This window comes from Siniperca chuatsi, linkage group LG16 (assembly GCF_020085105.1).
Source record: "Siniperca chuatsi isolate FFG_IHB_CAS linkage group LG16, ASM2008510v1, whole genome shotgun sequence".
NCBI classification, from domain to species: Eukaryota; Metazoa; Chordata; class Actinopteri; order Centrarchiformes; family Sinipercidae; genus Siniperca; species Siniperca chuatsi.
This window is the reverse complement of record NC_058057.1, coordinates 27,837,952-27,862,351: the sequence shown is the minus strand read 5'-3', so window position 1 is coordinate 27,862,351 and position 24,400 is coordinate 27,837,952. Positions and strand designations below refer to the sequence as shown.

Here is a 24,400-nt window from a genome sequence, read left to right as displayed (position 1 = left end):
ATATGTGTGTATGTGTGTATGTATGTATAATTGTGTGTATGTATAAAAGTATGTATGTATAAATGTATGTGTGTACAAATGTATGTGTATGCATGCATACATGTATTTTTTTATTAATGTATATATGTATGTGTATGTATGTATGTATTAAAGTATGTATTTATAAATGTATGTTTTTATAAATGTATGTATGTATAAATATGTACGTGTATAATTTTATGTATTTTTTTTATAAATGTATGTATGTATGTATGTGTGTACAAATGTATGTGTATGCATGCATACATGTATTTTTTTATTAATGTATGTATGTATGTGTGTATGTATAAATTTATGTGTATAAATGTATGTATAAATTGTTTTTATAAATGTATGTATGTATATATGCATGTATGTAGGTATGTGTGTATAAATGTATGTATTTATAAATGTATGTTTTTATAAATGTATGTATATGCAAATGTATGTGTGGATAAACATATGTATGTGTATAATGTGTATGTGTTTAATTTTATAAATGTATGTTTTTATAAATGTATGTATGTGTGTGTCTATAAATGTATATATGTATAAATGTATGTGTGTATGTATGTATGTGTGTGTATGTATGTATGTACAAATGTATGTTTGTATAAATTTATGTATGTGTATGTATAAATGTGTGTTTTTGTATGTATAAATGTATTTATGTATGTATGTATAAATGTATTTATGTATGTATGTATAAAAATCAGTATTTTTAAATGTATGTTTTTATAAATGTATGTGTGTATAAATGTACGTATGTGTGTGTGTGTATGTATAAAAGTATGTATGTATATATGTATGTGTATGTATAAATGCATATGTGTATGCATGTATTAAATTTTGTATTTTTAAATATGTATGTATAAATGTATGTGTTTTTGTATGTATAAATGTATTTATGTATGTATGTATGTGTGTATGTATGTATAAATATATGTGTATAAATGTATGTATGTGTGTGTATGTTTTTATGAATTATGTATAAATGTATGTATGCATGTTTTTATGAATGTATGTATGTTTTTATAAATGTATGTATGTGCGTATATGTATGTGTATATGTATGCGTGTTACGGACAGATAGGCGGGAGACACCGATATGGAGACGGATGTTGATTTATTGAGACAACAGCAGAGGTACAGCACAGGTTAATGGATAGTTATGAGGATGTGGAATAGATACGGTCATTATGGTCACGGATCCATAGATGATGGCGGGTTTTTCAGTGGGGAAACCACAGTGGAGTGGAATTACGTTGAAGTTAGTAGACGTGGTCATTGAGAGCAGTCCTTCTAGTCTTGAACGAGACCGGACAATTGACTGGTGTGATTGAGTGCTGCTGGGGCGCCGAGAAACCTGGTGGGCCTGTAACAATATGTATATATACACACATGCATGCATCTGATTCATATATACATACATATATAAAAGTAAGTTAATTATATAAGAACAGTATGCATGTGTGTATGAAATTATGCATTAACTTATCAAAGTACAACATGCATGTATATATTTATATATGTATGCTTGTTTGAAAGTAATTGGGTCTCTGTAATTAATATTATAAAGAGTTCGGTCTAGACCTGCTCTGTAGGAAAAGTGCAATGAGAGAACTTCTGTTATGAACCGGCGCTATGGAAGTAATGTATGTATTAGTTTCAATATCCTAAAACATGTATCGCAGTATTGACGGTATTGGAAGAACGTAACACTGGTGACAGTGAGGAAACTGGTAGACCGCCCACCTCTAATGAACATATGAACGAAGGTATGTATTTCAATATTATTTTTTTAAATGTAAAATCTGATCTGAATAGTAAAAACAGTAATTCTAGTTCTGAATTGATTTAAAGAAAATGAACTTTTTGATTATTGTTGGTACTTTTTCAAGCAAATATTACAAAAAAACTGATGGTTGAAGTTCCTGAAGAATTTTTTCTGAATATTTTGGACAAAATAAGGTATTTGAAGATTTTAAAAGGAGATTATGATTGGTATCTTTCACTTTTTTAAACGATTAATCATCCTGTACCAGCATTAACACAAATACAGTGTATCGACACTGGAGATCAACGGAAGACGTTAACCTGATTCACCTGCTTAGTTTATTAGATCTGGTTACAAATGATCATCCCAAAACTCACATGATGTGTTCATAAAGTGCATTAACAGGAACAAACACTAGATCAGTCTGATTTGTTTCTGGATGGTAACTTGGTTCAGACTCTAAACACATTTTCTGTTTTAATAACTTCATTTTACATCTGATTTATAGCTTTAAAGTTTGAGATGTTCATGTGATTAAAAAACATAATAAAAATAAATCACATTCTCAATCCTGAACATTTAAAAACGTGTTAATGATCAAAATCCTTCAAACGCAGCATGCAGAAATATTTGTTGAAAAGTTTGTTGGACCTTCAGCTTCGTTAGCGTCTGACACTGCTGCTCTTGGTAATAAGAACGTGATTATTGCAATATGTATATTTCACAATCAGCAAGGCTCCAGTATGTTAAAGGATCTTGACGTCCAGTAGTGTGACATCTCCCAGCACCTCGAGCTGGGCGATGCGGCTCAGGTCCTGGACTCTGTGTCTGTAGTCCAGCTGGTGGACTCCGTTCACAGCGACTCTGAACTGCTGAGAGTCACACAGGATGATCATCTGCAGAGGAAACACAGATGTTACAGAGTGAGGATAGTAAACCTGACACACATCACACAGGCTCCACTACTTTGCATCTTAGAAATGAAATGAACTACAGAGGATTTCAAAACTTGAATGTCTCATCACACTGACTGGTTTTAAACTTTTGGCTGCAAAACAGATCTCAATAAGACGACCTGATAATACGATAATAAATATTGGTCCAAACTAAGCACACTGCAATAAAACTATAGAGCTGCTTATCTTATACAACAGAGCAATATTTGTAAATAATATATATTTTGCTGTATCATATACAATGAGAATAAAATGGGCCCCGAAACGGACCCCTGGGGCACTCCGAAGTTTACAAGGGATGGAGGTGAAACATGGCCACCGACTGAAAAAACATTTTCAAGTTTTGTTTCGATTAGAACAAATGATCTGACAGGAAGCACTGCATCATCACGAGGAAGGCTAACGTTGTTTTGATTTTTACATTTTACATCAAGTGAAAACAGAAACATTAAAAAGTGTAGATGATGGTCTGGTGTACCTCAAAGTACTGCCCTGCAGTGAAGGGGAAGGAGGCCAGCTTTTTCTCCTCAGGGCCCCAGCACTCAGACAGGAAGGAGTTTCTGACGAAGACCCCTTTCTTCAGACGAGGGTTCAGATGAAGAGCGATGTCACTGCTGCCGGACACTCGCAGGTTCACACAGAAACTGAAACAAAAGAGAAAACACGGGTTAGGGAGAACAGCAGAAATCTAAATATTCAGGAGCCTTCTGACGTCATTTTGATTTCAGAATCAGAAATACTTTATTGATCCCCGAGGGGAAACGCTCTCGTTACGGCTGCTCGCCTTTACGTCAGTGCACACAGGAAGAGAAGCACTGAGCAAGAAATATAATACACTATAATACAGGTCAGATACATTAAGTACCAAGTGGGTTAAAGTATAAAATTAAAATAAGTAAAGTACAATTTACTAACTTCAGGATGAACGAGCTGAAACAGTGAAACACACACAGACGGGTGTGTTGAAGTGTTGTTTACCTCTGTGCCTTCTGATTGGTTTCTCCTTTCACAGTGATGCTGCGTCCGACACTCAGTCCTTTAACCAGCTCACCTCTGAAGGGAACACTCTGTAGAAAACAAAGTTTCATCAGAGACACTCAATACTTCAACAACTGACCCGCGTCTCAGATCAGCTGAATAAGGAAGAAAAATAACTAAAGACACACAAGGAGTACATTTTCCTTCCTTCAACTGAATTCTCTTCTGCTTCACTATCAGTACATAAAATCGAGTCTATTTTCCTGCTAATACTTTTTAAAATTATACTTATGTAAAAGCGAGTTAGAGTTCACATTGTAGTGTTTATGTAACCAAGCGTCTGCTTTTAAAAGTACTGATGATGAAGAAGAAATAATAGAAGATATTAGGGAGAAAGGAAGCTACATTTTGAAAGCAAGTTCAGAGTTAAAGTTAAAAACTTCATATCTCAGATACAACAATTCACGGACATGGAGGGAATTCTCCGGGAAAATCTTATTTGTTTCTTTATAAAAAGAAGGTGAAAAGTAAGCACTCACATAGACGTCACAACTGTTGGACAGAGTTTATATTATTTGATGTAAATGTGTTTTGGGAAAAGGTATGTAAAGTACTACAAAAAATACTAGGACAATTTCTCTTAAGAATGTGTGATGGGAAGTAAAACAGCTACTATGAGGAACTGTGGGGAAAATTGTCAAATAAATTTCCCACACAGTTTTTTCATTGTTGTTTGTTTTTGTTATTGTTTAATATATTTTGCCAATAAAGATTTAAGCGGAAAACAAAAACTTTGGGGTGTGCTCATGTTTTTAGATCAAAACAAAGAGCTCAGTAAAAATGTGGAAAAAGTCTCAGTCATGTGTTGAGCCATTTACAATATAAACCTGACTAACATCGACCATCATGCATCAGTAAAACTCACCAAGTCGCCTGAAGAGGACATTAATGGCTGGAGGATGAAGAATGACAAAAATTAATTAAAATTAATACTATAACTCATTTTTTCAGCTGCAGTAAAAACTTAATTTAAAAACTCCAAACTTAGATTTTTTATTGTGGTGTGCCACAGGGCTCAATTTTAGGTCCTCTGTTGTTTTCTGTTAACATGCTGTGGACATTATTTGCAAATATAGCATGTATATATCGCAGAAGAAAAATAAATCGCAATGTAATTTTTTTCCCAATATCGTGCAGCCCTAATATACAATCAATGATTATGACTAATTGTTTCAGCTCTGATGGCAGAAAATGAACTGAAGACCCCCTAAACTCCATCATTTAGTTTGTTCTTACATTCATCTCTGAGTCCGTGCTGGTCAGACTGGCTGCAGGAGAGACTGAACTCTAGAAACAACAACAAAACATCTCAAACATGAAGAAGAAACCCACAAACTTTTCTACCAAACACATTGTTTTAACAGAATGTGTAGAGAGCGACTCACAGAGCTCTCGAGGATGGCGACAGCTTCAACTTTGACCTTTCCAGATATGGACAGAGTGTCGACCCGCTCCAGGTCCAGTCTGTGTTTATACTCTAACAGATGACCTCCGTTCACCGCCACCTGGAGCACGGGTGGAAGAAGCACTCAGATCCTTTACTGAAGTAAAAGTAGCAGTACAACAATGTAAAAATACTCCATTACAAGTAAAAGTCCTTACTTAAAATACACAAGTATTATCAGCTTCATATAGTTAAAGTATCAGCAGTAAAAGTACACAAGTATTCTCAGCTTAAAGTACTGGTTCTGCAGTAAAACGTCTCCTGTCACTGATTCTGACATTATTAGATTGTTGATACTGATTCATCAACGTTAGAGCAGCATTTTACTGTTGTAGCTGCTCGAGGTGGAGCTAGTTTTAACTGCTTTATATACAGTTAGCTAGTTTTAACTACTTTATACACAGTTAGCTAGTTTTAACTGCTTTACATACAGTTAGCTAGTTTTAACTGCTTTACATACAGTTAGCTAGTTTTAACTACTTTACATACAGTTAGCTAGTTTTAACTACTTTACATACAGTTAGCTAGTTTTAGCTACTTTACATACAGTTAGCTAGTTTTAACTGCTTTACATACAGTTAGCTAGTTTTAACTGCTTTACATACAGTTAGCTAGTTTTAGCTACTTTATATACAGTCAGCTAGTTTAGTCCAGTGGTTCCCAACCTTGGGGTCGGACCCTCCAATGGGTCACCAGATAAATCTGAGGGGTCGTGAGAGGATTAATGGGAAACGAAAGAAGAAAACAAAGTTCTGACACAAATATTCTTCTTTCGGACTTTTCTCACATCTTTGATCATTGTAAAAGTTTTTGAAATGAAACCATGTGATAACTTTGGAGGGAAAATGTCTCTGAGTTGTTGTCAGTTCCACCAGAGACATCTGAAACATGATGAGGAGACAACTACACACTGATTTTATACCAAACTAGTTCATTTGTACAGTCCAACAAAGCTCCAGGACACAGTTCACGGTTTAGTTTGTGAGGTTTGATTAAATAGTGATGGATCATGGTGCGGTTTGATGATTATTGTGATAATACCGTTTAGCACGCAGATTTGATATCGGTACATCTCTATTCCAAGGTCAGGAATGAACATTGAAGCTTAAATATGACTTTTGTTTTCTGTTAAAGGTTTGTTTACATCAGTAATTTAATATTTTCTATCAGGATCAGTTGATGAGCATATAAAATATGTCCAACTCTTCACGTTATATGTGAATATACCTGTAATTTATAAGGTCATAACTGACTTTGCATCACAGCAGCTTGACTCCCACCTTGAACTTGTCTTTCAGGACGAGGACGATGAGCTCGAACGCGGACCCGGCAGCGAAGGGCATCTGGTACAGGATCTCCTCGTGGCCCCAGCGCTCCCCCTGCAGCGTGTTGCAGACGATACACGGGGACCTCTGGAACCTCGGGTTGAAGTGAAACGCCACGTCGGCCCTCGGCTTCACGCTGCTGCCACACGTGAAATCTATCTGGAACCTGCAAGACAGCGCAGAGGGACGACAGGTGAGGCATTAACCTGGTTTAAAAAGTAGGAAAAACAAAAGAAAACTGCGTCATTTCAGACCCATTCCTCCAAAGTTCAGACTGACATCTGTCTCCACTGGTACTTAACCAACTGATGTCACCATCTGTTTTTAATGATGCAGTAAAACCAGTTTTTTATCTTCATGTTTTTGTGTTGCGAGTCTTCACCTGTCAGCTTTGGACGGCACTGAGCCCTGAATAAGAACCATCTCCCCCGGCAGCAAGCCGCCCAGGATCGTCCCGGCGAAGGGGATCATCTGTGGGGGGGAAGTCAGTGATATTCAGGAGACTAAACAGCTGGAAACATCTGACAGGAACCAAGGAGAATCCGGAGAAATACAGGAGTTTGGTGGCAGGGAAATGTATTTATTTCTTTTTTTATATCAATTAATTGAGGAAATAATCTGCAGATTAATTAATAATGAAAATAATCTTTAGTTGCAGTCCAATCTGCCACATTTCAGAGGTAAACATTGTTCTTTTTATTTTATTGTTCTGTTTAGTTTCCAGATTGAGGATAAACGCGTGTTCACAGTTGAGTATCTGAACAGTAAGCTGAGAGGAAATGTGTGATTATTCTATAAGATTTTATTTTATGGGAAAAGTTCATTAAAGTATTGATTCAACACTCTTGAAAAGTGACATTCCTCATCATGAATATTCGTATTTTTGATACTTTTACACATTTAGCAAATTCTTGTTAAAGCCTGAGTGCAGGACCTTTACTTGTAATATTTCTCTTGTGGTAACACGGCAACTTTTACTTAAGTAAAGGACTTTTTATTACTCTGCCACACCGCATTAAGACCACTAAAATGTGCTCGAATCAGAGGCCAGATTAAGATTTTATTTTTAACATTTGTGACCAGTTTGTTACAGTTTTACAGACATTACAGTCTAATCTTAAAGTAGCTGTTAATGCACAGCAGCACATCGAACATGGTGTCTTGCATCGACGCCAAACTATTTGAAATTCTGAATGTTTTAATATTTCCTCGCGTATCTTCAAACGCTAACCAAAAGTGACTTAACCTCAGTCGGAACACAAACTACAAGGAACCACTTTTTAATTCGGCCTACATGAAAAACTCCCAACTAAGGCAAATAATGCAAATAATGTATAATTAAGAGTCCTCCTTAAATGTTCGTGCACCAAACGCAGTGTCGTTAACGTTACTGGGCGGAAGCGAACAGTCAGAACCGAAACTTTCAGCGGCAAATTTTACTGAAAGAAAGTTATTTGGTGGATGAGATATATGCCGAATTCCCCAGAAATACTACCAAACTCAGAAAAGTGTTTGACATGTTATACAAGAAAGTGCCACATTAAATATTCATTACATTGCGCAGCTAAATCAACTAATGTAAAATGAGCGCTTAGCTAGGATGCTAGCTAGCCTGCTCACCGACAAATCCTTGATAAGTAGTCACTATAACGTTAAATTACAAATTAAAATGAGTCGAAAACGATGACTTTACATAAGTTAAACACGGAAAACATCTTACCGGGTTTCGAAACGTCTGTCTCGGGTTTGAAATCGACATTTTGGAGCAGAAAAACTGCGATCTGAAGCTAGTTTGGTTTTTGTTTTGTTTACTTCCTTATCACTACGTCATCAAGGTTGACGGTTCCAAGGATGCGTCAGAGTCAGCGTCACGCGGGGAAACACTGTTAGCACACAGGAGTCAACGTGGTTTCTTTTTCCGGCCGGAAAGTGCAGTTAAACTCGCACATTAGAAACATTACTTCATTTCTACTTTTTACCGTTTGAACACTTTATATTAAATACAGATTGTGGTGCAGCGTGATGACGCAGCTGTCCGCTCCCGACAGTCCGCAGAGCTCTGACGCACATGAGTCCATGAGTCTTATGAGTCCAATAACGACCCATTAGCCTCCACCCAGTGATAAATACCTTCACCCCTCAGATCAAACCTACTTCAGATCAAGACTTATTGATCACTTTACAGCTCAGGGTTGCATAAGAGATTATCAACCATCAGTCGACTAATCGATCAGTTGTTTCAGCTGAACCTGTATAAACCGTTGGAGTTTAATTTATAACAAAACATCAGATTTTATAAACTCTTCATGCGTTTTAAGTAAAAATCTTGATTTGTAAAGTAACTGAAGCGTTTATCCTGCGCACTAACGCAGCTTCCCCCAGTTATTTTATTTGGAAAATCGATTTATTTTGTCTAAATTAATTTTTATTTTTTCCAGAACTGGTTTGAAAACAATATTATTGCGGAGTCACTTTTTCCCCCATCAGCAGGTTTTCTGTTAACGTACGAGGAATTTCTCAGTCGTTTTGGTCCCTAAAGAATATTGCAGTTCACGGAACAATAACGCCGTTAGTTTCATTTTTAAACGGCTTTATATATTAATTGTTACACCGTATTTACTTTTCCCACATCTGTACACGCGTCCGCTCACGTTCCTACTAACGGTTTGACAGTTTGTCTGTTCTCCACGAGCTCCTCAGCCGAAACCTTCTTACAGAAGCTAAACGTCGCGATCGTTCAGTTTATAAAAATGTGAGAAAACTCAATATGTAAATTTCCAAAAATACGCCACTGAAATTCTTTCTGGAGCTACAGTGAGTCATTAAAAATTCACCTGCAGCTATTTTAGATATTGATCGTTCTGTTCGACGCCCAAAGATCAAAGACGAGGACTTCTCAGATAGTCGCTTATTACTTTTATGTTGATCGATTAATCGTTTCAGTAATCTCTGCTTGCAGCTTCTCCAGTGTGAAGATTTCTCCCTCAGTAAACTATCTTTGATCGAACAAAACATTTAAAAAAGACGTCACTTTCCACTGTTTCATAGACAAAACGATTAATTGAGAAACTAATCGGCAGATTGATCGTTAGCTGCGAGTCATTCTCTAAACAGCAGCAGATTAACGACTCGCTTTAAGTTTGTTCTCCGAGAGTCACGTGTTCAGACCGATGCCTCTCATGTCTGTACGGTGAATATGAAGCTACAGCACGTTAGCTTAGCTTAGCATAGAGACTGGAAACAGGGGGAAACTGCTAGCCTCCCAGCAGCAGTAAAGCTCCCCGATTAACACAAAAAGGTAAAAGTACAAGACAATCACTTCCTGAACTACTGCTTATGAAAAGTTATTAAAAGATGAATAAAAAGCTTTAACTTTGATCCCAGTCGTGATTAAAGTGGACGCGCAGTAATGGACAGAACCAAGGCTTTTACATACAGTACATTTGACTTTATTACAAAACACTAAACTGTACAAATTCCACATAAAACATACTAATATAGTAGATTTTATAAAAACTATAAAGTTAGAAGAAAAATGGAAAAAACAAAACAAAACCAGGTTCTGATCCGAACTTGACCGGCTCACCTGGTTAACCTCCGTTTCGTATGTAGCTCAGCGGTTAGCCAGATAAGCCGGGTTTGTGGACAGATCCCCGGGCAGCGGCGCCCTTACCGTCTGTGCTCTGATTGGCCGAAAATCTCACTTATTATCATCTCAACCAGCCAAAAAGTCCATTTGTCTGCACAGCCGAATATTTCCACCTGCACAGACTCAGACTCTGCGCCGCATCAGTCCGAACAGCTTTAACTTCAGCGCCGAGTCCGAGCACCGAGTCCCGAGTCCGAGCGAGGGTCGGCCGGCCGCGGGCCTCAGAAGTCTGCGTCCAGCCTGAAGGTGTTGTCTGTGGCGCCGGACATCACGCCCATCCTCTGGTACTCGCCCACGCGCTTCTCAAAGAAGTTGGTCTTCCCCTCCAGAGAGATGTTCTCCATGAAGTCGAAGGGGTTCTCCACCCGGTAGATCTGCGGAGAGATCAGAGGTCAGTTCGTTCTCTGCGACGCCACCGAAGACACGCTGAAAAGCAACATTTGAATATCTGACCGAAGCTTTTGGTTTGACATTTTGTTATTATCGGCCGCGAGACGCGCCGGCGCCCAGCGTCAGTTCAGACTCTGAGGCTAAGCTAGCACGGCCGAGCTAACGGCGCTAACGGACTACAAAGCGGGTCGTTTAGAGTTCGAGCGGTCTGTTCAGACAGGCGTCCGTCTCGTGCTGCTGCCCGTCTGTCAGCGAACCACTCGTCCTCCAATCAGAGCGTCTGCAGCAGCACTCAGCCCCCATCATCGGCTGAGGTCCGTACCCCTGCGCCTCTCATCATCACAGACCCGATCCTCTACAGACCCGACCCTGATCCTCAAACACGTCACGTGATGCGACACAAGGAGCCGCCAAGTTAAACTGAAGCTTTCAGCGTCTCGTCTGCACGAGGAACAATAAACCTGAAGACTTCTGCGGCTGAATTTGAGATTTAAAAGACTAGACTGGTTCTCATCTTATCTGTCCAACAGGAAACTCTGTGTCAGCATTAATAACTTGATGTCATCCTTTTCCCATATCAAGTACAGTGTGCCTCAAGGTTCAATTCTGGGACCAATACTGTTCTCCTTATACATGCTTCCCTTGGGTGATGTCATCCGCAGACATGGTATTTCTTTTCATTGTTATGCGGATGACACACAGTTGTACCTCCCTGTCAAGCCCACTGACCTCAGTACGCTGAGTTCTCTGCAGGACTGCCTGTCTGACATAAAACACTGGATGTCGATACATTTTCTTCAGTTCAACTCAAATAAAACTGAAATCCTTGTTATTGGGCCCCAACACATCACTAAACAAATACCGCCATCTACTGGTAACCTGTCGCAACATATCAAGCCTGTTGCAAGAAATCTTGGTGTCCTGTTTGATAGCAACTTATGTTTTGAGCAACATATCACTCAGCTTGTCCAATCAGGTTTTTATCACCTCAGAAACATTGCAAAAATCCAATCTATTTTAAATCTTAGTGATGCAGAAACTGTTGTACGTGCTTTTATCTCCTCACGCCTCGATTACTGTAACAGCCTGTTCACTCGTCTTAATCTAAAAACTCTGACAGACCGCAGACTGTACAGGACTCAGCTGCTCGGCTGTAAACCAGGACCGAGAGGTGCGACCACATCACACCTGGTTCAGCCTCTTTACATCGGCTCCCTGTTGGTCCCTGTTATTTACTTTTAAGGCTCTTCATGGCTCCAGACTATATTTTAGACCTTGTAATCCCTTATGAACCTTCAGGTAGTCTGAGATCTTCGGGCAGGGGTCTCCTGTCTGTTCCTGAGTCCAGGATGGAAACTAAGGGGGACAGAGCTTTGGCCATCAGGGCCCCGAGGCTCTGGAACAACCTGCCCGAAGACATCAGGCTGTCTGAGTCAGAGTCTTCGTTTAAGTCTCGTCTCAAAACACATTTTTATCTGAAAGCAGATCCTGATTTTACCTGAACTGGCTTTTATTGCTTTTGTGTATTTTATTTCATGATTCACTGTGGTGTTTTATTTCTCTCTCTGTGAAGCACTTTGTTTTGATAAGTGCTATATAAATAAAGTTTTATTTCTTATTTATGTAAAAGACTTTCTCTGATCCTGCGACGGGATTTTTAAAGTGCTGAATGTTTGGGACAGAAACTAAACTCATCATCCTCATCAGGTGGCCAACCCTGCAGCTGTTAGAACAATAAGAGACCTGGATCAGTTTCAGTCTGCCCTCCTTGTGGACTGCTCGTCACTAGAGAACGCCACCTTCCCGTCCTACTGGGGGCGGCGGTTTTGCTGTGGTGCGGTTACCTTTGTGAAGCCGAGCTCCAGCATCAGTCTGTCCGCTACGAACTCGATGTAGCGCTTCATCAGCTCGCAGTTCATCCCGATGAGCTTCACCGGCAGAGCCTCCGTCAGGAACTCCTGGACACAAACACAACGACGCAGCGTTAAAACCGGAGAAACCGGCGACCGAGCGAAGCAGAGAAACCAGAACGCGTTCCGGACCTGCGTCCGTCCGTCTGACCCACCTGCTCGATCTCCACGGCGTTCTTGATGATGCTGGTGACGGTTTCTGTCGACGGCTTGTTCACCAGGTGTTTGAACATCAGACAGGCGAAGTCACAGTGCAGACCCTGAACACACACACACACACACACACACACCTGTCAGATACATATTGATCTGCATATTGATCTTACTGCCGCTGCTATCGGCGATCGTCGGCGCGTCACCTCGTCTCTGCTGATGAGCTCGTTGGAGAAGGTCAGGCCGGGCATCAGGCCTCTCTTCTTCAGCCAGAAGATCGCGGCGAAGGATCCGGAGAAGAAGATCCCCTCCACGGCGGCGAAGGCCACCACGCGCTCTCCTGGGGGGACCACAGAGTCAGCATCAATACCATCGATACCAGACACAAGATCGATATCAAAGCCGATCGGCCGGGAGCGCCAACGCCACGGGGAGCAGGTTTACCGTAGCTGGCGTTCTTGTTGCCGATCCAGTCCATCGCCCAGTCGGCCTTCTTCTTCACACACGGCAGAGTCTCGATGGCGTTGAAGAGGTATTCTCTGCGGGTCATTGAACACAGCGTCACACACCGGGACAGACCAGTAACAGAGCGGGACAGACCCAGTAACAGAGCGGGACAGACCAGTAACAGAGCGGGACAGACCCAGTAACAGACCAGTAACAGAGCGGGACAGACCCAGTAACAGAGCGGGACAGACCAGTAACAGACCTGGACAGACCAGTAACAGAGCGGCGCCTCACCTCTCCGCGGGCTCCTTGATGTATGTGTTGATGAGGAGGCTGTACATCTCGGAGTGGATGTTCTCCATGGCGATCTGGAAACCATAGAAACACCTCGCCTCCGTCACCTGCACTTCCTGTGTGAAGCGCTCCACCTGGAGAACAAGGAGAGGAAACACGGCGACGCACGGCCCACGGCATCAAGTCACGAGAGCAACGATCAATCAGAAGGACCTTCTGATAATCGATCAGCAAGTAAAGACAAACGTCTGCGTCTCTTCATCTCACGCGACAGGAAGTTGACAAAATAAAATCACTTTGTGTCGTTTCAGACGATTCATCGAGAAAACGAGCAGCGGCTCGACTTACCAGGTTCTCGTTGACGATGCCGTCGCTGGCGGCGAAGAACGCCAACACGTGCGAGATGAAGAACCTCTCCTCGTCCTTCAGAGACTCCCAGTGCTGCAGGTCCTTGGACAGATCCACCTGGACACACAAGCCGTTAAACTCAGAGCACATTTCAGACTTCAGCGTTTCTAACGGAGCGGCTCAGAGCGCCGCGAGCCGACATCTGGATCAGAGCCGGGACTCGAGTCCACGCGTACCTCCTCCGCGGTCCAGAAGGAGGCCTCGGCCTTCTTGTACATCTGCCAGATGTCGTGGTACTGGATGGGGAAGACGACGAAGCGACGGGGGTTTTCCTTCAGCAGCGGCTCCTCCTCCTCGCCGCCGCTCTTCTTCACGGCTTTGGGCTGAAAAACACAAGACTGTCAAACACACACACACACACACACACACACACACACCTGTCCGTCTGTACGGGCTGATGCTGCAGAGCGTGGGCTCCGAAACTGTGAGGGGCCACTTTCCACCATCATGTGACATTTTATAACTCTAAGACTGATCAGTCAGAAATCAATCTGCAGATTAATCAATAATAATAATAATAATAATAATAATAATAATAATTATTAGCTGCAGAGCCTCCAGCCTGCTGTGCTGCAGTCAGCTGAGAAGCGTCACAGTGAGCAACACGCATCGTGCTGTATTACAGAGACCAGACAGGTGGAAACAGGCAGCGCTACAGTCTGCAGCCTCTTCCGGCTCCAACCGGAACCGCACTTCCTGCTCTCTGAGTCCACTAGAGTCCGGCTGCAGCCGGGGAGAAATAAAGAGGAAATCCTCCAGAGTTCGTGGACATTTGGACAGTAAACAAAGCGGGAAACTGTCCCGCTGTCCGCGTGAACACGAGCTGCAGCCGGAGCGGGACATCAGCAGCTGACTGTCCGTGTTGGCGCCAGAAGCGACATTTTAGGCGCCAGCTGAGCGCAACAAGCAGCGCAGCCCGGCACCGGCACCGGGTCCCTTAATGTGGCCGCACAGAGCCTGCCGGACCGGCACCGGGTCCCGGAGGGCTCCGCGCATCCGGACTCACTCACCGCAGGGCCGTCGAAGATTTTGCGCGCCGTTTTAGACGCCAGGATGCGGGTCGCGTTCCGGCTCGGTGGCTGAAAGACAAAAGACAAAAGACAAGACCTCCTCAGTGATCAAAACCTCGTTTCTGTCCCGGATCGATACGTTTCGATCGATCCCATCAACCGTGTGCGACACAGATCGAATATCAATCGGGGCCGAGCTGCTGAGGAAATGGCTGCCCTGAGCTTTAACTTAAAAACACTCAGATCGCAGCTTAAAATGGAGACTTTAACGTTTGAACGGAACATGAAACATCAGTTTCCAGGTATTTCGGGCCTCACCGTGTTCTCTTTGTCCAGCGACATGTCGGCGATCTGACCGCTGAGGGCGTTTTCATTCTTGACGGAAAGAGGAGAGCGAGCAGAAAGCATTTTGATTTCCTGGCGTTCAGATAAATAAAAGAGAAGTTAAGAAGTTAAAAGTGCGTGTAAACAGAGACCGAGAGGCTCTAAGCTAGCAGCGGACACAGACGGAGAGACTGAAGCGGCTTCTGCTGTCCGCTCGCCTTTTTATTGAAATCTTGGCGCTAGAACGCAGCCGGCCAATAGAAACGCAGCTCGCGATGGCTCTTTAAACTGATGCTGCGACGGAGCCAATCAGGGGGAGAGCCGCGCTCACGTGCCGCCCGCCAGCTGCGGGAAATTCAAACGCCTTTGTTTGAGCAGAGTTACAAAACTGCCCGAAACCGGTGTTACAAAACCACTAAAAGCGAGCGTTTACGCAACATTTCTGATTCGGACGAAAAAACACACATTTGTTTCACATTAAAACCCGTTAAACTGTTTAAAACAGTGCCACAAAGTTAAACGTTATGTTGAAATCACAAAAACAGACTTCCGTACTGAGATATTAGCTCGTAAAGGGAGCTCAATGGGAGTTAAATGTGCATTTAAGTGACTCCGGATGGGTTAAAGTGGCATGTAAACACAAGTGGTCTACCGTTAACTCGGTTCTACACATCCTGCTTATAGAATAAACTGTTTCTAGTTTTCATTCCTGCTTTGTTTCCCGCCGCCGCGCTTTTTGTTGTTTACTGTGATTTAAAGGCGTTGTCACTTAAGGCACTTTAGCGCCAAAAAATAACTTTCCACACCACGTACTGTTATAACTCTACATTTGCAGGTTTCATGTGTATTTTCAGATATGAGAGCTTGAACTGACAGAAAAGGTTTAGCTTAAAAACTGCCAGCAGCGTCAGACAACAAGGAAACAAAATCAGTCACTTCGACATAACACCGATTTAAATACAGAATTATTGTGTGTTTCTGTCCCTGATTAACTGAACGTGTTGCACCTTACATTTGTTCAGGTTTCAAGCGCTGAAGCAAAAGTTTAAGGATCATTTTCCCTCTAAAATCAGACGTTTTTAGAAAGATTTCTTCCCTGCAGGCGAAGCTGACAAAGCAACTGTTTCCTGGTTGCTGCCGAAGCGAGAGCTCTGATTGGCTGCTGGGGAAGTCAACGACAGAGCCTGTAAATCTACGTCACAGTCAGAGGCGCCACCTAGCGGCGTGGATGATATATATAATAAATATATATATATATATATATTTATATATAAATATATATATATATATTTATATTTATATATATAAAATGTGTGTATGTATGTATAGTGTATATATGTGTGTGTTTTTCTTTGCCTGCCTGTAGTAACAATAAAACAGATGTTATCACACTACGACATGTAATCTCGTTCTGCAATCCTTAAGGAAGTTTTTTTTTATGACTAGTAATTTATTGATTTTGCCTTCTCTAAGACACAACAATAAGGGAAAAACATTCAAAGAAAGAAAAGGAGAAGAAGAAATATCTCCAGTTGCTTTCTAAAAAATAATAAGGATGTTTCCTTTAAGCTTATTCATAGAGTTTACCCAGAAAAGATGGATTTTAAAACAGAAGATCAGATATTGACATAAATGGGACCTTTTGTTGTAGTTGCCCTGAATCAGCCATGAAATCTGGGGGGTGTCGGCCATATTAAACCTTTTATCTTTGAACTACAAACAAAGAGACTCTCCCTTTTTTATTTTTGTGTTTAGTGTGTTTTATTGAAATCCACAGTTGTTAATGCAACAGCCGGTGTCTTTTTCATTATTATTAAACTGAATGCAAAATGGCACACAGACTGGGAGTTATCAATCGTCCAATCAGCAGGTTAGTGACTCCAACGCTGATTGGATGACAAAGTCCATTACTAAGATACATCATCACGAGAGCGAAGACACGACGAGAGATTCAGAAAGTCCTGCAGCCGCCGGGCGTCCCGTCAACGTCTCCGCTGCACCACAACGTTAAAGCTGCATTGTAGTTTTTTTTTTTTATATACGCCTACAATTCCCAGAAGGCAACACTCAGGTGAGCGTTCATCACCTGTCGAGAAAAACATCAGTGTTTTTGCTCCTACAGAATGCAGTTCAATGCTTTTCAAGACCCTGAGCCACTTACGGAGCGTTTACCCACAAAGTCTTGCCCTCGGACTTTCCCCTGAAATGTTCTTTAAACACAATTAATAATTATTTACCGATTCAATTAGCCTACTTTTTGACTGATTAATGAATCTTTGAGTGCAAGAAATGTGAAAGAATAGTGAAACTTCGCCCCCACGCGCCGGGCCGTCACCAGGACTTCAGCAACCCTGAGGCCACGGATCTGATGAACTCGGGTCTGCAGCTGTTTTTGGGAAACTCGGTCCGACAAACTCACCCAGAAGATTCCCGCCGGGTCATCCGGCTCCTCTGAGAACAACAGTCGCTTCTCTTTATTCCACACAAACACTGAGAAACTTCACAACCAATCAAACGCAAAAAAAAAGAAGTCACTTTGACTTTGGTCCCGGTCCGCCGGCGGCTGGAGGCGGACGTCCGTTTGGCACTGGAGTAGCTTATTCTGGGTAAAAGTGTTTGTTTTTAGCAGGAAACATAATCTGACTCCATAAAGACAACAGAGGCGCATGAGAGGGGGAAGAGGGCGGAGGTCAAACATTTAAAAGTCAGCAAAGTTTTTGCTTCTGAAAACAAAAAGTAAAAAAACACCAGATTTTCTGCTTGTTTCCGGACGCTGGCGTCTACGTTTGTTATATTTCTGTTTAAAACGCTCTGGAGTCTTTTCATCTGGGAGTCCACTGATCACGGTTTATTTATAGCAACACAACTTTATTTATAAAATCATGCAGCGACGAACTGAGAAAACCAGCTGAACGTGCCGATGAAGGACTTTAACGCAGCGTCTCGTTTCTACGGAAGCCCCCGAAAGGCAAGTGATCCATTTTCTAAGTCGGATCTAAATCGTTTTCTCTCCTGTGTTTGTGACTTAAGAACAGGCGGGGAAAAAAGTTTTGCCAGGTGAAACTTTATTTATTTTTTATTTTTCTGTTTGTTGTTGTAATACTCACTCCGGCCACAGGAGGCGGCAGCGCAGCACTACGCCATCTTCTAAACAGGACTAAAAGCATTCGTGTTTTCTTCCAGGTGAGTTATTTCTCTCAACACGAGGTGTTACATAACTGTCGTGTCTTCCTTTCCCCCACCTGTTGTTGAGTCGTAAACACAGGAGGACGGCGTGTAGACCCTCATTCGTCCAGGAGTGCTCTGTCGTAGAAAAGGTTTCAGTCGTAGTCGTCTGGACGCTGTTTTCAGAATCAAGACGTTTCGGCTCCCATCCGGAAGTCATTCTCAATTGTGAAAATGGTCTGAGAACTCAGAAATTTAAGCTACTCTGTGTTGCTTAAGCCCCGCCCTCAGAGAGGAGTCTACCTGAGTGTCTGTTGATTAGCTAGTTTCACCTGAAACTGAGTAGAGAGAAGAGTTGGTTTAAAAGACGAGTCAAAGAAGTTTTTTGTGAAAAAAGAAAACCCCTCTTTGAACAGAAATGGTGGTCTGAGATTCAACCTGCCCAAAGTTTACCACAGTGTGTTAACACCGTGGTCAAGCCAATCACATGCTAATCAGGTACTTAACAGTGATGAGGGAGGTGCAGCCAGAAAACAATAGGCCTGATTACTGATTACTGGGCCATCATGGAAACTATTAGGTCAGTTTCAGGTGAAACTAGCTAATCAACAGATACTCAGGTAGACTCCTTCCTGAGGGCGGGGCTTATGTAACACAGAGTAGCTTAAATTTCTGAGTTCTCAGACCATTTTCACAATTGAGAATGACTTCTGGATGGGAGCCGAAATGTCTTGATTCTGAAAACAGTGTCCAGACGACTACGACTGAAACCTTTTCTACGATAAACACAGGAGAGAAAACGATTTAGATCAGACTTGTTCCCACTCGCCTCTCAGGGCGTCCGGACGTTTATGTCTGTAGACCATATAAATGTTTTTGAAAGACATTTTTCAAACTTTAAATAATTAGTGTTTCAGTGATTTACAGGCAGACAAAAACCGGTCGGGATAAAATCACTTTACATGTAAACTGACTGTATAATAGTTTAATTTCTTACATGTTTCTGCTGGATTTTTGTATATAAACAGTGAAACAATATCTTTTTTTTTACATTTTATAACCTAATTTTTCTTGTTCTTTAGGTTCCTGGCAGCTTTATGCTTTGATAAATTGACAAAATGAAAAGTCAGACTTGTAGCCGAGTTCGTGCTGAAAAAAAGGGACACTGAGCATGTGGAGGAAGGACAGTTTAACAGCAGATAAACAAAGACAAAATGAAGTCAAACCAAAATGAAACTGGACTCCAGAGGGTTTTTAAAGAGTCACAAAGAGAGAACTCGCCTCTGCTGCGATCGGTAACAAAAAGATGGAGTCAGCCACTTGATCTGCCCTCGAAACCAGGACTCTGTCACGCCATCAGTCGAGTTTACATCCACATTTCTAGAAAATCAGCAAACGGAAATGCGGATCTGATGTTTGCAGCTCCGCGCTGGAAGCTCGAGTGACGTTTAAGTCACATGCTTCATGTATGTCATCTGTTGTCATGTCATATGTTTCAGTTTTTATCCACACACCAACAACAGGAAACACATTTCTGGTGTTCTGGTGCTTTTTTTTTACTCACAAACTGAAAGCGGTGGTAAAAGATGGTGGACGGGGGTCAAACATAAAGACGGCGTCTGACGTCTGAAGTCACGCGCGTCCGTTCGGTTCAGACGGAGCTGAGTTTAACGAGCCCTCTGACGGAGTCCTCGTGCAGAGCGTCCTGACTGGAGGGGTCGTACAGGGCGGCGGGCGTGGGGACAGGCGGGTGGGGGTGTAGGTGCAGGTGGGCGGGGCAGGGCAGGGCGCCCTGCGGCGTGGTGCAGGGCGTCTCCTCCGGGCTGACGAAGTGGTGGTGGTGATGGTGGTGATGGTGGAGGTGGTGGTGGCAGCGGGAGTCGGCGGCGGCGTCCCTCAGGGCCAGGACGTCTCCCCCGCAGGACGGCAGGGACGGCTGGGAGGGGGCCAGGTAGGCGCAGGGGCCCCCCAGCGTAGTGGTCTTCCCCGGCAGAGGGGCCAGAACCACGGGGGTGCTGTGGAGCAGCGGGGTGGCGGCTGCCTGGAGGACAAACTTGGTGCTCTGGATGCACTGATCCTGATCACACTGAGGAGGCGTAAAGAAAAGAAAGACAGTGAGTCCGCTGACATGTTTAAACGCCCGGTCGCACCACAAGGGTCACAGAGAAACCACCTGTCGTCATAGAGACTCACAGGGCTCGTGAGCTAACCGCTAACATGCTAGCTAACAGTCACAATATCTCTCTGAGCTTCAACATTTCACTCAATAAAGACTTTTATGTCTCTGAACTACGAGCTCAGCGACCGACAGGTAGCGGGCTCATCCGCTCGGTCGCTAACGGCACAATAACTGTCCCCAGTGTGTAAAAAGCAGTATGGCGTCCTCCTTCACGGGTTTTTTAAATGTGTTACAGATCAATGTTACAGATTCCAGGTATGAAAGAGGTTTAATGGACTTTATCTGACAGCCTGAACTGACTCCAGCCCTGTAGCGGATTATAGATTATAGATTATAGATTATAGAGACGCTGTACACGTGCTGATTTGACTGCAGCTTCTCTTCTCTTCCGGATGATTTATCTAACACGTAACGTGTCAGTATTGATCAGCAGTGATGCAGATGTCGGACGCCTCCACCCACCATGCGACTGTGGAGCTGGGTGGAAGCGTAGCTGCCGCCGCCGCCGCCGCCGCCGCCGGTCCCGTTGGACTGGGAGACGGTCTGTGGCGTGTCAGACTGGATCAGCCCTCTCCTGTCAATCAAACTGGGACACAGACACACAGAGATGTCACTTTACAGCAAAACTGCATCTCAGTAATTAAATTCAGTTCAAATTCAAGCTACAATGAATACATTCATTCTGAGCTCGACATTTTCTGCTTCAGACTGTTTGAAACTGAATCTGACGCGAATAGTTGAGATTTATACAGATTACATGATCGTGTCGAATTTTGCTTCGCCTAGAAAAGACTGCGTCAAAATGCATTTTATTAGTGTCAGATATAAGAGCTGAGACGTCTGTGAGGCTTCACACGGCAGCCTCATAATCAGAAACAAAGATTTACTCAAATCAAAGCAGGTCACTAACCTCTCTGACTTCATGGGAACGAACAGTACAGGTAACACAGGTGACTATGGACTCATCGGTATTAACGGCCGGGGCTATTGATATGTTGATCGACAGCGAGATAGATCGATCAGTTCGCGTACAAGCACTGAAACAGCGGGCGGGGCTTCACTGCTCCTTCGCTACTTGACCTAAAAAAAGGAAGAAGGATCTCACCACCTGTCACCTGTCGTCCCCGACGCTCAGGGCGTCAGCAGGTGAAGCCAACATGTTAATAAGCTGACACACACACACACACACACACACACACCAGCTGGTGACGGTCTAACAAGCAGACTGTGTAATGAATCCGTGTCCATATGTTCAGTCCTGAAAAACAAACATCTCCTCCACCTTCCTCTGCTGACGCCAGCTCTTATTTTGAAAATCCATCTCCCTCATATCCTCCCCGCAGGCAGCCGACTCTCTGTCCCCCATCATCGTTTCCCAAATCACTGAAGCGTTTTGTTTTATCTGCCCAATCACCTCAGACTGTCGGCCTCCATCCATCAATCAATCAATCAATCAGTAATCAAACGGCTTTTTTCTCTGGACACAGCTGTCCGGAAGCAGAGCAGTGACACGAGCCTGCACACAGGGTGGACAAAATAATAATAATAGGGCTGGACACTGTAGTCGAAATCAATCTGTCACGATATTCTTTGATGTCAATATCAAGCGGCAACGTCCGAGCCTTGAACCTGCGTTCGTTCTGATGGCCAGCAGGGGGCGACGCCACTGGTCCGACTGTGTGGAAGTCTGTGAGAAAAATGTTTTTTGCTAGCCAAAATTAGCATCCAAATTAATATCACAGTGAACGTGAATTACGGATGCGCCTTGCTAACCTAGCTAGCCTAGCTAGCTAGCTCCACCCTGTCGTCCAAATATGGTCACTTCTGGCTCCAAAAAGCCAAGATGGCGACGGTCAAAATACCAAACTCTTGGCTTCAAAACGGTAGTCCACAAGCCAATGGGTGACGTCTCTGCGGCTACGTCCGCTTCATTGATAATCTATGGTCAATATTCACACTAATATGGTCATAAGTATGTGGACACTCTTAATGACACCAGACGAGCGGAGGCTGTTACAGCAGCGCATTAGTGAACGTGGTGTCACAATCACATATTCAGCTGTCCACATACTTTTGGCCACGCAGTGTATATTATAACTAAGAATAAAAGGAAATATACCACAGATCCACTCCTTTGCTCAGCTTTCAAAACCAAACCCCATTTAATTCTGTTTAACTTTAAATCTCAGAGCGACTGAGTGAAACTGAATCAGCCAGATGGATCATACAGTACTGTGTATTATATATATATATATAAATATAAAAACTGATGATAGATATATCTGTGGAAGATGAACTGTAGAAACGGCAGCGATGCGTTCTCTGACTTTGATTGTTTTTTGATTAATTTTGCAGCTCGGTTTGTCTCTGAGACGGCGAGGACGAGGGGAAAAGAGGGTAATTACTTCGAGGAAGGTCTCAACTGAAAACTGTCCTCATTAAACACAGAAACACACCGTCTGGCGAGAGAGGAAGAGGAGGAGGAAGAACTACAGAATGAAGTCGATATGATGGAAAAGTCAGAAAAGAGTTTCGAGCCCTGCAGCTGTTTTCAACAGTGAAACTATGAAGTACAATGAAAACACATTCGTTTCTGAACTTCGGCAACACGTTCGCAGTGAACGACCAACAGCGGAGTCGGGATTTGGTGGCGGTGCCGGCGTAAATGTCAAGAGAGAATAAGAGCGTGCTGAAGATTTTGAACAGATTCAACTCTCAACGCCGCGTTGTGAAACAGAAGTGAAGACAGAAAACGCTGACTGTCTGTAAACTAGCTTCAACGTTATAAAATGTTTAATATCTGAACGAACAGCGTAGGAGTGATTTAGTGGTGCCTGGACGCCGACAACAGAGTCCAGCTGTTATCCAGCTGATATCTAACTTTCGTCAGTTGTCATGGTAACGCAAGCCCGGTTCCTAACCTCTTTGATTCACATCAGATTCAAACAGGTCCGGTGTTCTGCTTCCTCCGGTTAGAGAAACAACTGATCCAATCAGAGGTTTGTAGGCGGGATTAATATCGGGGGCGTCATCTTCCTACATAGCTAGCTAGCTAGCTAGCTACATCCATGAAAATATAGACAGAAAAATGTCGACAAGTGGGTACAGGTTGTTGTAACTCTTCATTCAACATATCTATATATCTATAAACAACCCCCAAAGAGAAAACAGCTAAACTGAACACGACGTCACACCGAAGAATGAAGTGAAACAAAACGACATTCAGTCAGATTTTTCGGCGACGGTAAAACAACGTCAGGAAGAAGCAGTGACCACGAGAAGAACACGAGGAAAGAGTTGTCACAATAAAGAGCAGACAGTGAAAACTACTGGACTTCTAGTGTCAAGTCCCGAGTTCAGTCCCGAGTTCAGTCCCGAGTTCAGTGTCGAGTTCAGTGTCGGGTTCAGTGTCGAGTTTAGTCCTTAGTTTAGTCCTTAGTTTAGTCCTTAGTTTAGTCCCGAGTTCAGTCCCGAGTTCAGTCCCGAGGTTAGTGTCGAGTTTAGTCCCGAGTTCAGTCCCGAGGTTAGTGTCGAGTTTAGTCCCGAGTTCAGTCCCGAGTTCAGTCCTGAGTTTAGTGCTGCAGAGGATGTTACTGACCTGGGAGGCAGAGGTCCACACAGAGCGGCACAGCAGTTGGTTAGGATGTTTCCGTAGCTGTAGGGGTTGTAGTTATCCTTCCCTCGCTTGGTGGACCAGGACCCTTTAATCTGGATCAGGACCAGACCACGACAGAGAGAGGAGTGTGGGTTTAGTTCATCAGAGCCAATAAATATCAAGACCAGATCAAAACAGTCATGGTTACACATTCTTTTTCTAGTGAAGGATATAACAGATCCGGTCTGTCCCCGGTCCTCCTGGAGGCCTCTCAGGGACGTCCTGGTGGTCCTCGGGCCACAGTTTGGGCTGTGTATA

The 24,400-nt window shown here is 43.0% G+C and overlaps 3 protein-coding genes and 1 non-coding gene across 7 annotated transcripts in view; all 4 read right to left on the bottom strand.

The window, feature by feature from the left end:
- Positions 1-1,127: 1,127 nt before the first annotated feature.
- Positions 1,128-8,618, bottom strand: lgals8a (galectin 8a). Of its 3 annotated transcripts, none has more exons than XM_044168221.1 (9): positions 8,279-8,613; positions 6,941-7,079; positions 6,514-6,724; positions 5,175-5,294; positions 5,026-5,076; positions 4,655-4,681; positions 3,730-3,818; positions 3,230-3,395; positions 1,128-2,691 (listed from the first exon to the last, which is right to left on the bottom strand). In XM_044168221.1, the coding sequence occupies exons 2-9, from the start codon at positions 7,027-7,029 to the stop codon at positions 2,542-2,544; spliced, it is 903 nt and encodes a 300-aa protein (XP_044024156.1). In that variant the 5' UTR covers positions 7,030-7,079; positions 8,279-8,613; the 3' UTR covers positions 1,128-2,541. The 3 variants fall into 3 exon arrangements, with proteins under 3 accessions (XP_044024156.1, XP_044024154.1, XP_044024155.1); XM_044168219.1 differs by having other exon boundaries at positions 6,941-7,029; positions 8,279-8,601; XM_044168220.1 differs by lacking the exon at positions 4,655-4,681 and having other exon boundaries at positions 6,941-7,029; positions 8,279-8,618.
- Positions 8,619-9,991: 1,373 nt separating this feature from the next.
- On the bottom strand, positions 9,992-15,605 carry LOC122862664 (ribonucleoside-diphosphate reductase subunit M2). Its single transcript, XM_044168206.1, has 10 exons — positions 15,138-15,605; positions 14,820-14,888; positions 13,986-14,132; positions 13,750-13,866; positions 13,402-13,535; positions 13,105-13,199; positions 12,867-13,000; positions 12,663-12,767; positions 12,442-12,555; positions 9,992-10,581 (listed from the first exon to the last, which is right to left on the bottom strand). The coding sequence occupies exons 1-10, from the start codon at positions 15,225-15,227 to the stop codon at positions 10,429-10,431; spliced, it is 1,158 nt and encodes a 385-aa protein (XP_044024141.1). The 5' UTR covers positions 15,228-15,605; the 3' UTR covers positions 9,992-10,428.
- Positions 10,805-10,943, bottom strand: LOC122863727. Its single transcript, XR_006375076.1, has one exon. It is a non-coding gene; the product is annotated as a small nucleolar RNA SNORD94 (small nucleolar RNA).
- Positions 15,606-19,278: 3,673 nt separating the features above from the next.
- Positions 19,279-24,400, bottom strand: part of zdhhc14 (zinc finger DHHC-type palmitoyltransferase 14) — a 23,477-nt gene continuing 18,355 nt past the window's right edge. For both annotated transcript variants that reach the window (XM_044168192.1, XM_044168190.1), the window contains exons 9-11: positions 24,086-24,195; positions 20,950-21,073; positions 19,279-20,394 (exon numbers count right to left, since the gene is read on the bottom strand). In XM_044168192.1, the coding sequence (XP_044024127.1) occupies positions 19,960-20,394; positions 20,950-21,073; positions 24,086-24,195 (669 nt within the window). In that variant the 3' untranslated portion in view covers positions 19,279-19,959. The remainder of the gene's footprint in view (positions 20,395-20,949; positions 21,074-24,085; positions 24,196-24,400) is intronic.

Coding starts and splice junctions, on each gene's coding strand:
- lgals8a (XM_044168219.1), bottom strand. CDS start 8,317: ATGTCGATTTCAAACCCGAGACAGACGTTTCGAAACCCG. Junction 5,295..6,513: donor TCCTGAAAGACAAGTTCAAG/GTGGGAGTCAAG, acceptor CCCGTGCTCCAG/GTGGCGGTGAACGGAGGTCA. Junction 3,819..4,654: donor TGTCCTCTTCAGGCGACTTG/GTGAGTTTTACT, acceptor TGTTTTCTACAG/AGTGTTCCCTTCAGAGGTGA.
- LOC122862664 (XM_044168206.1), bottom strand. CDS start 15,227: ATGCTTTCTGCTCGCTCTCCTCTTTCCGTCAAGAATGAAAACGCCCTC. Junction 13,536..13,749: donor GCATCGTCAACGAGAACCTG/GTAAGTCGAGCC, acceptor CTTGTTCTCCAG/GTGGAGCGCTTCACACAGGA. Junction 13,001..13,104: donor CAACAAGAACGCCAGCTACG/GTAAACCTGCTC, acceptor TGGTCCCCCCAG/GAGAGCGCGTGGTGGCCTTC.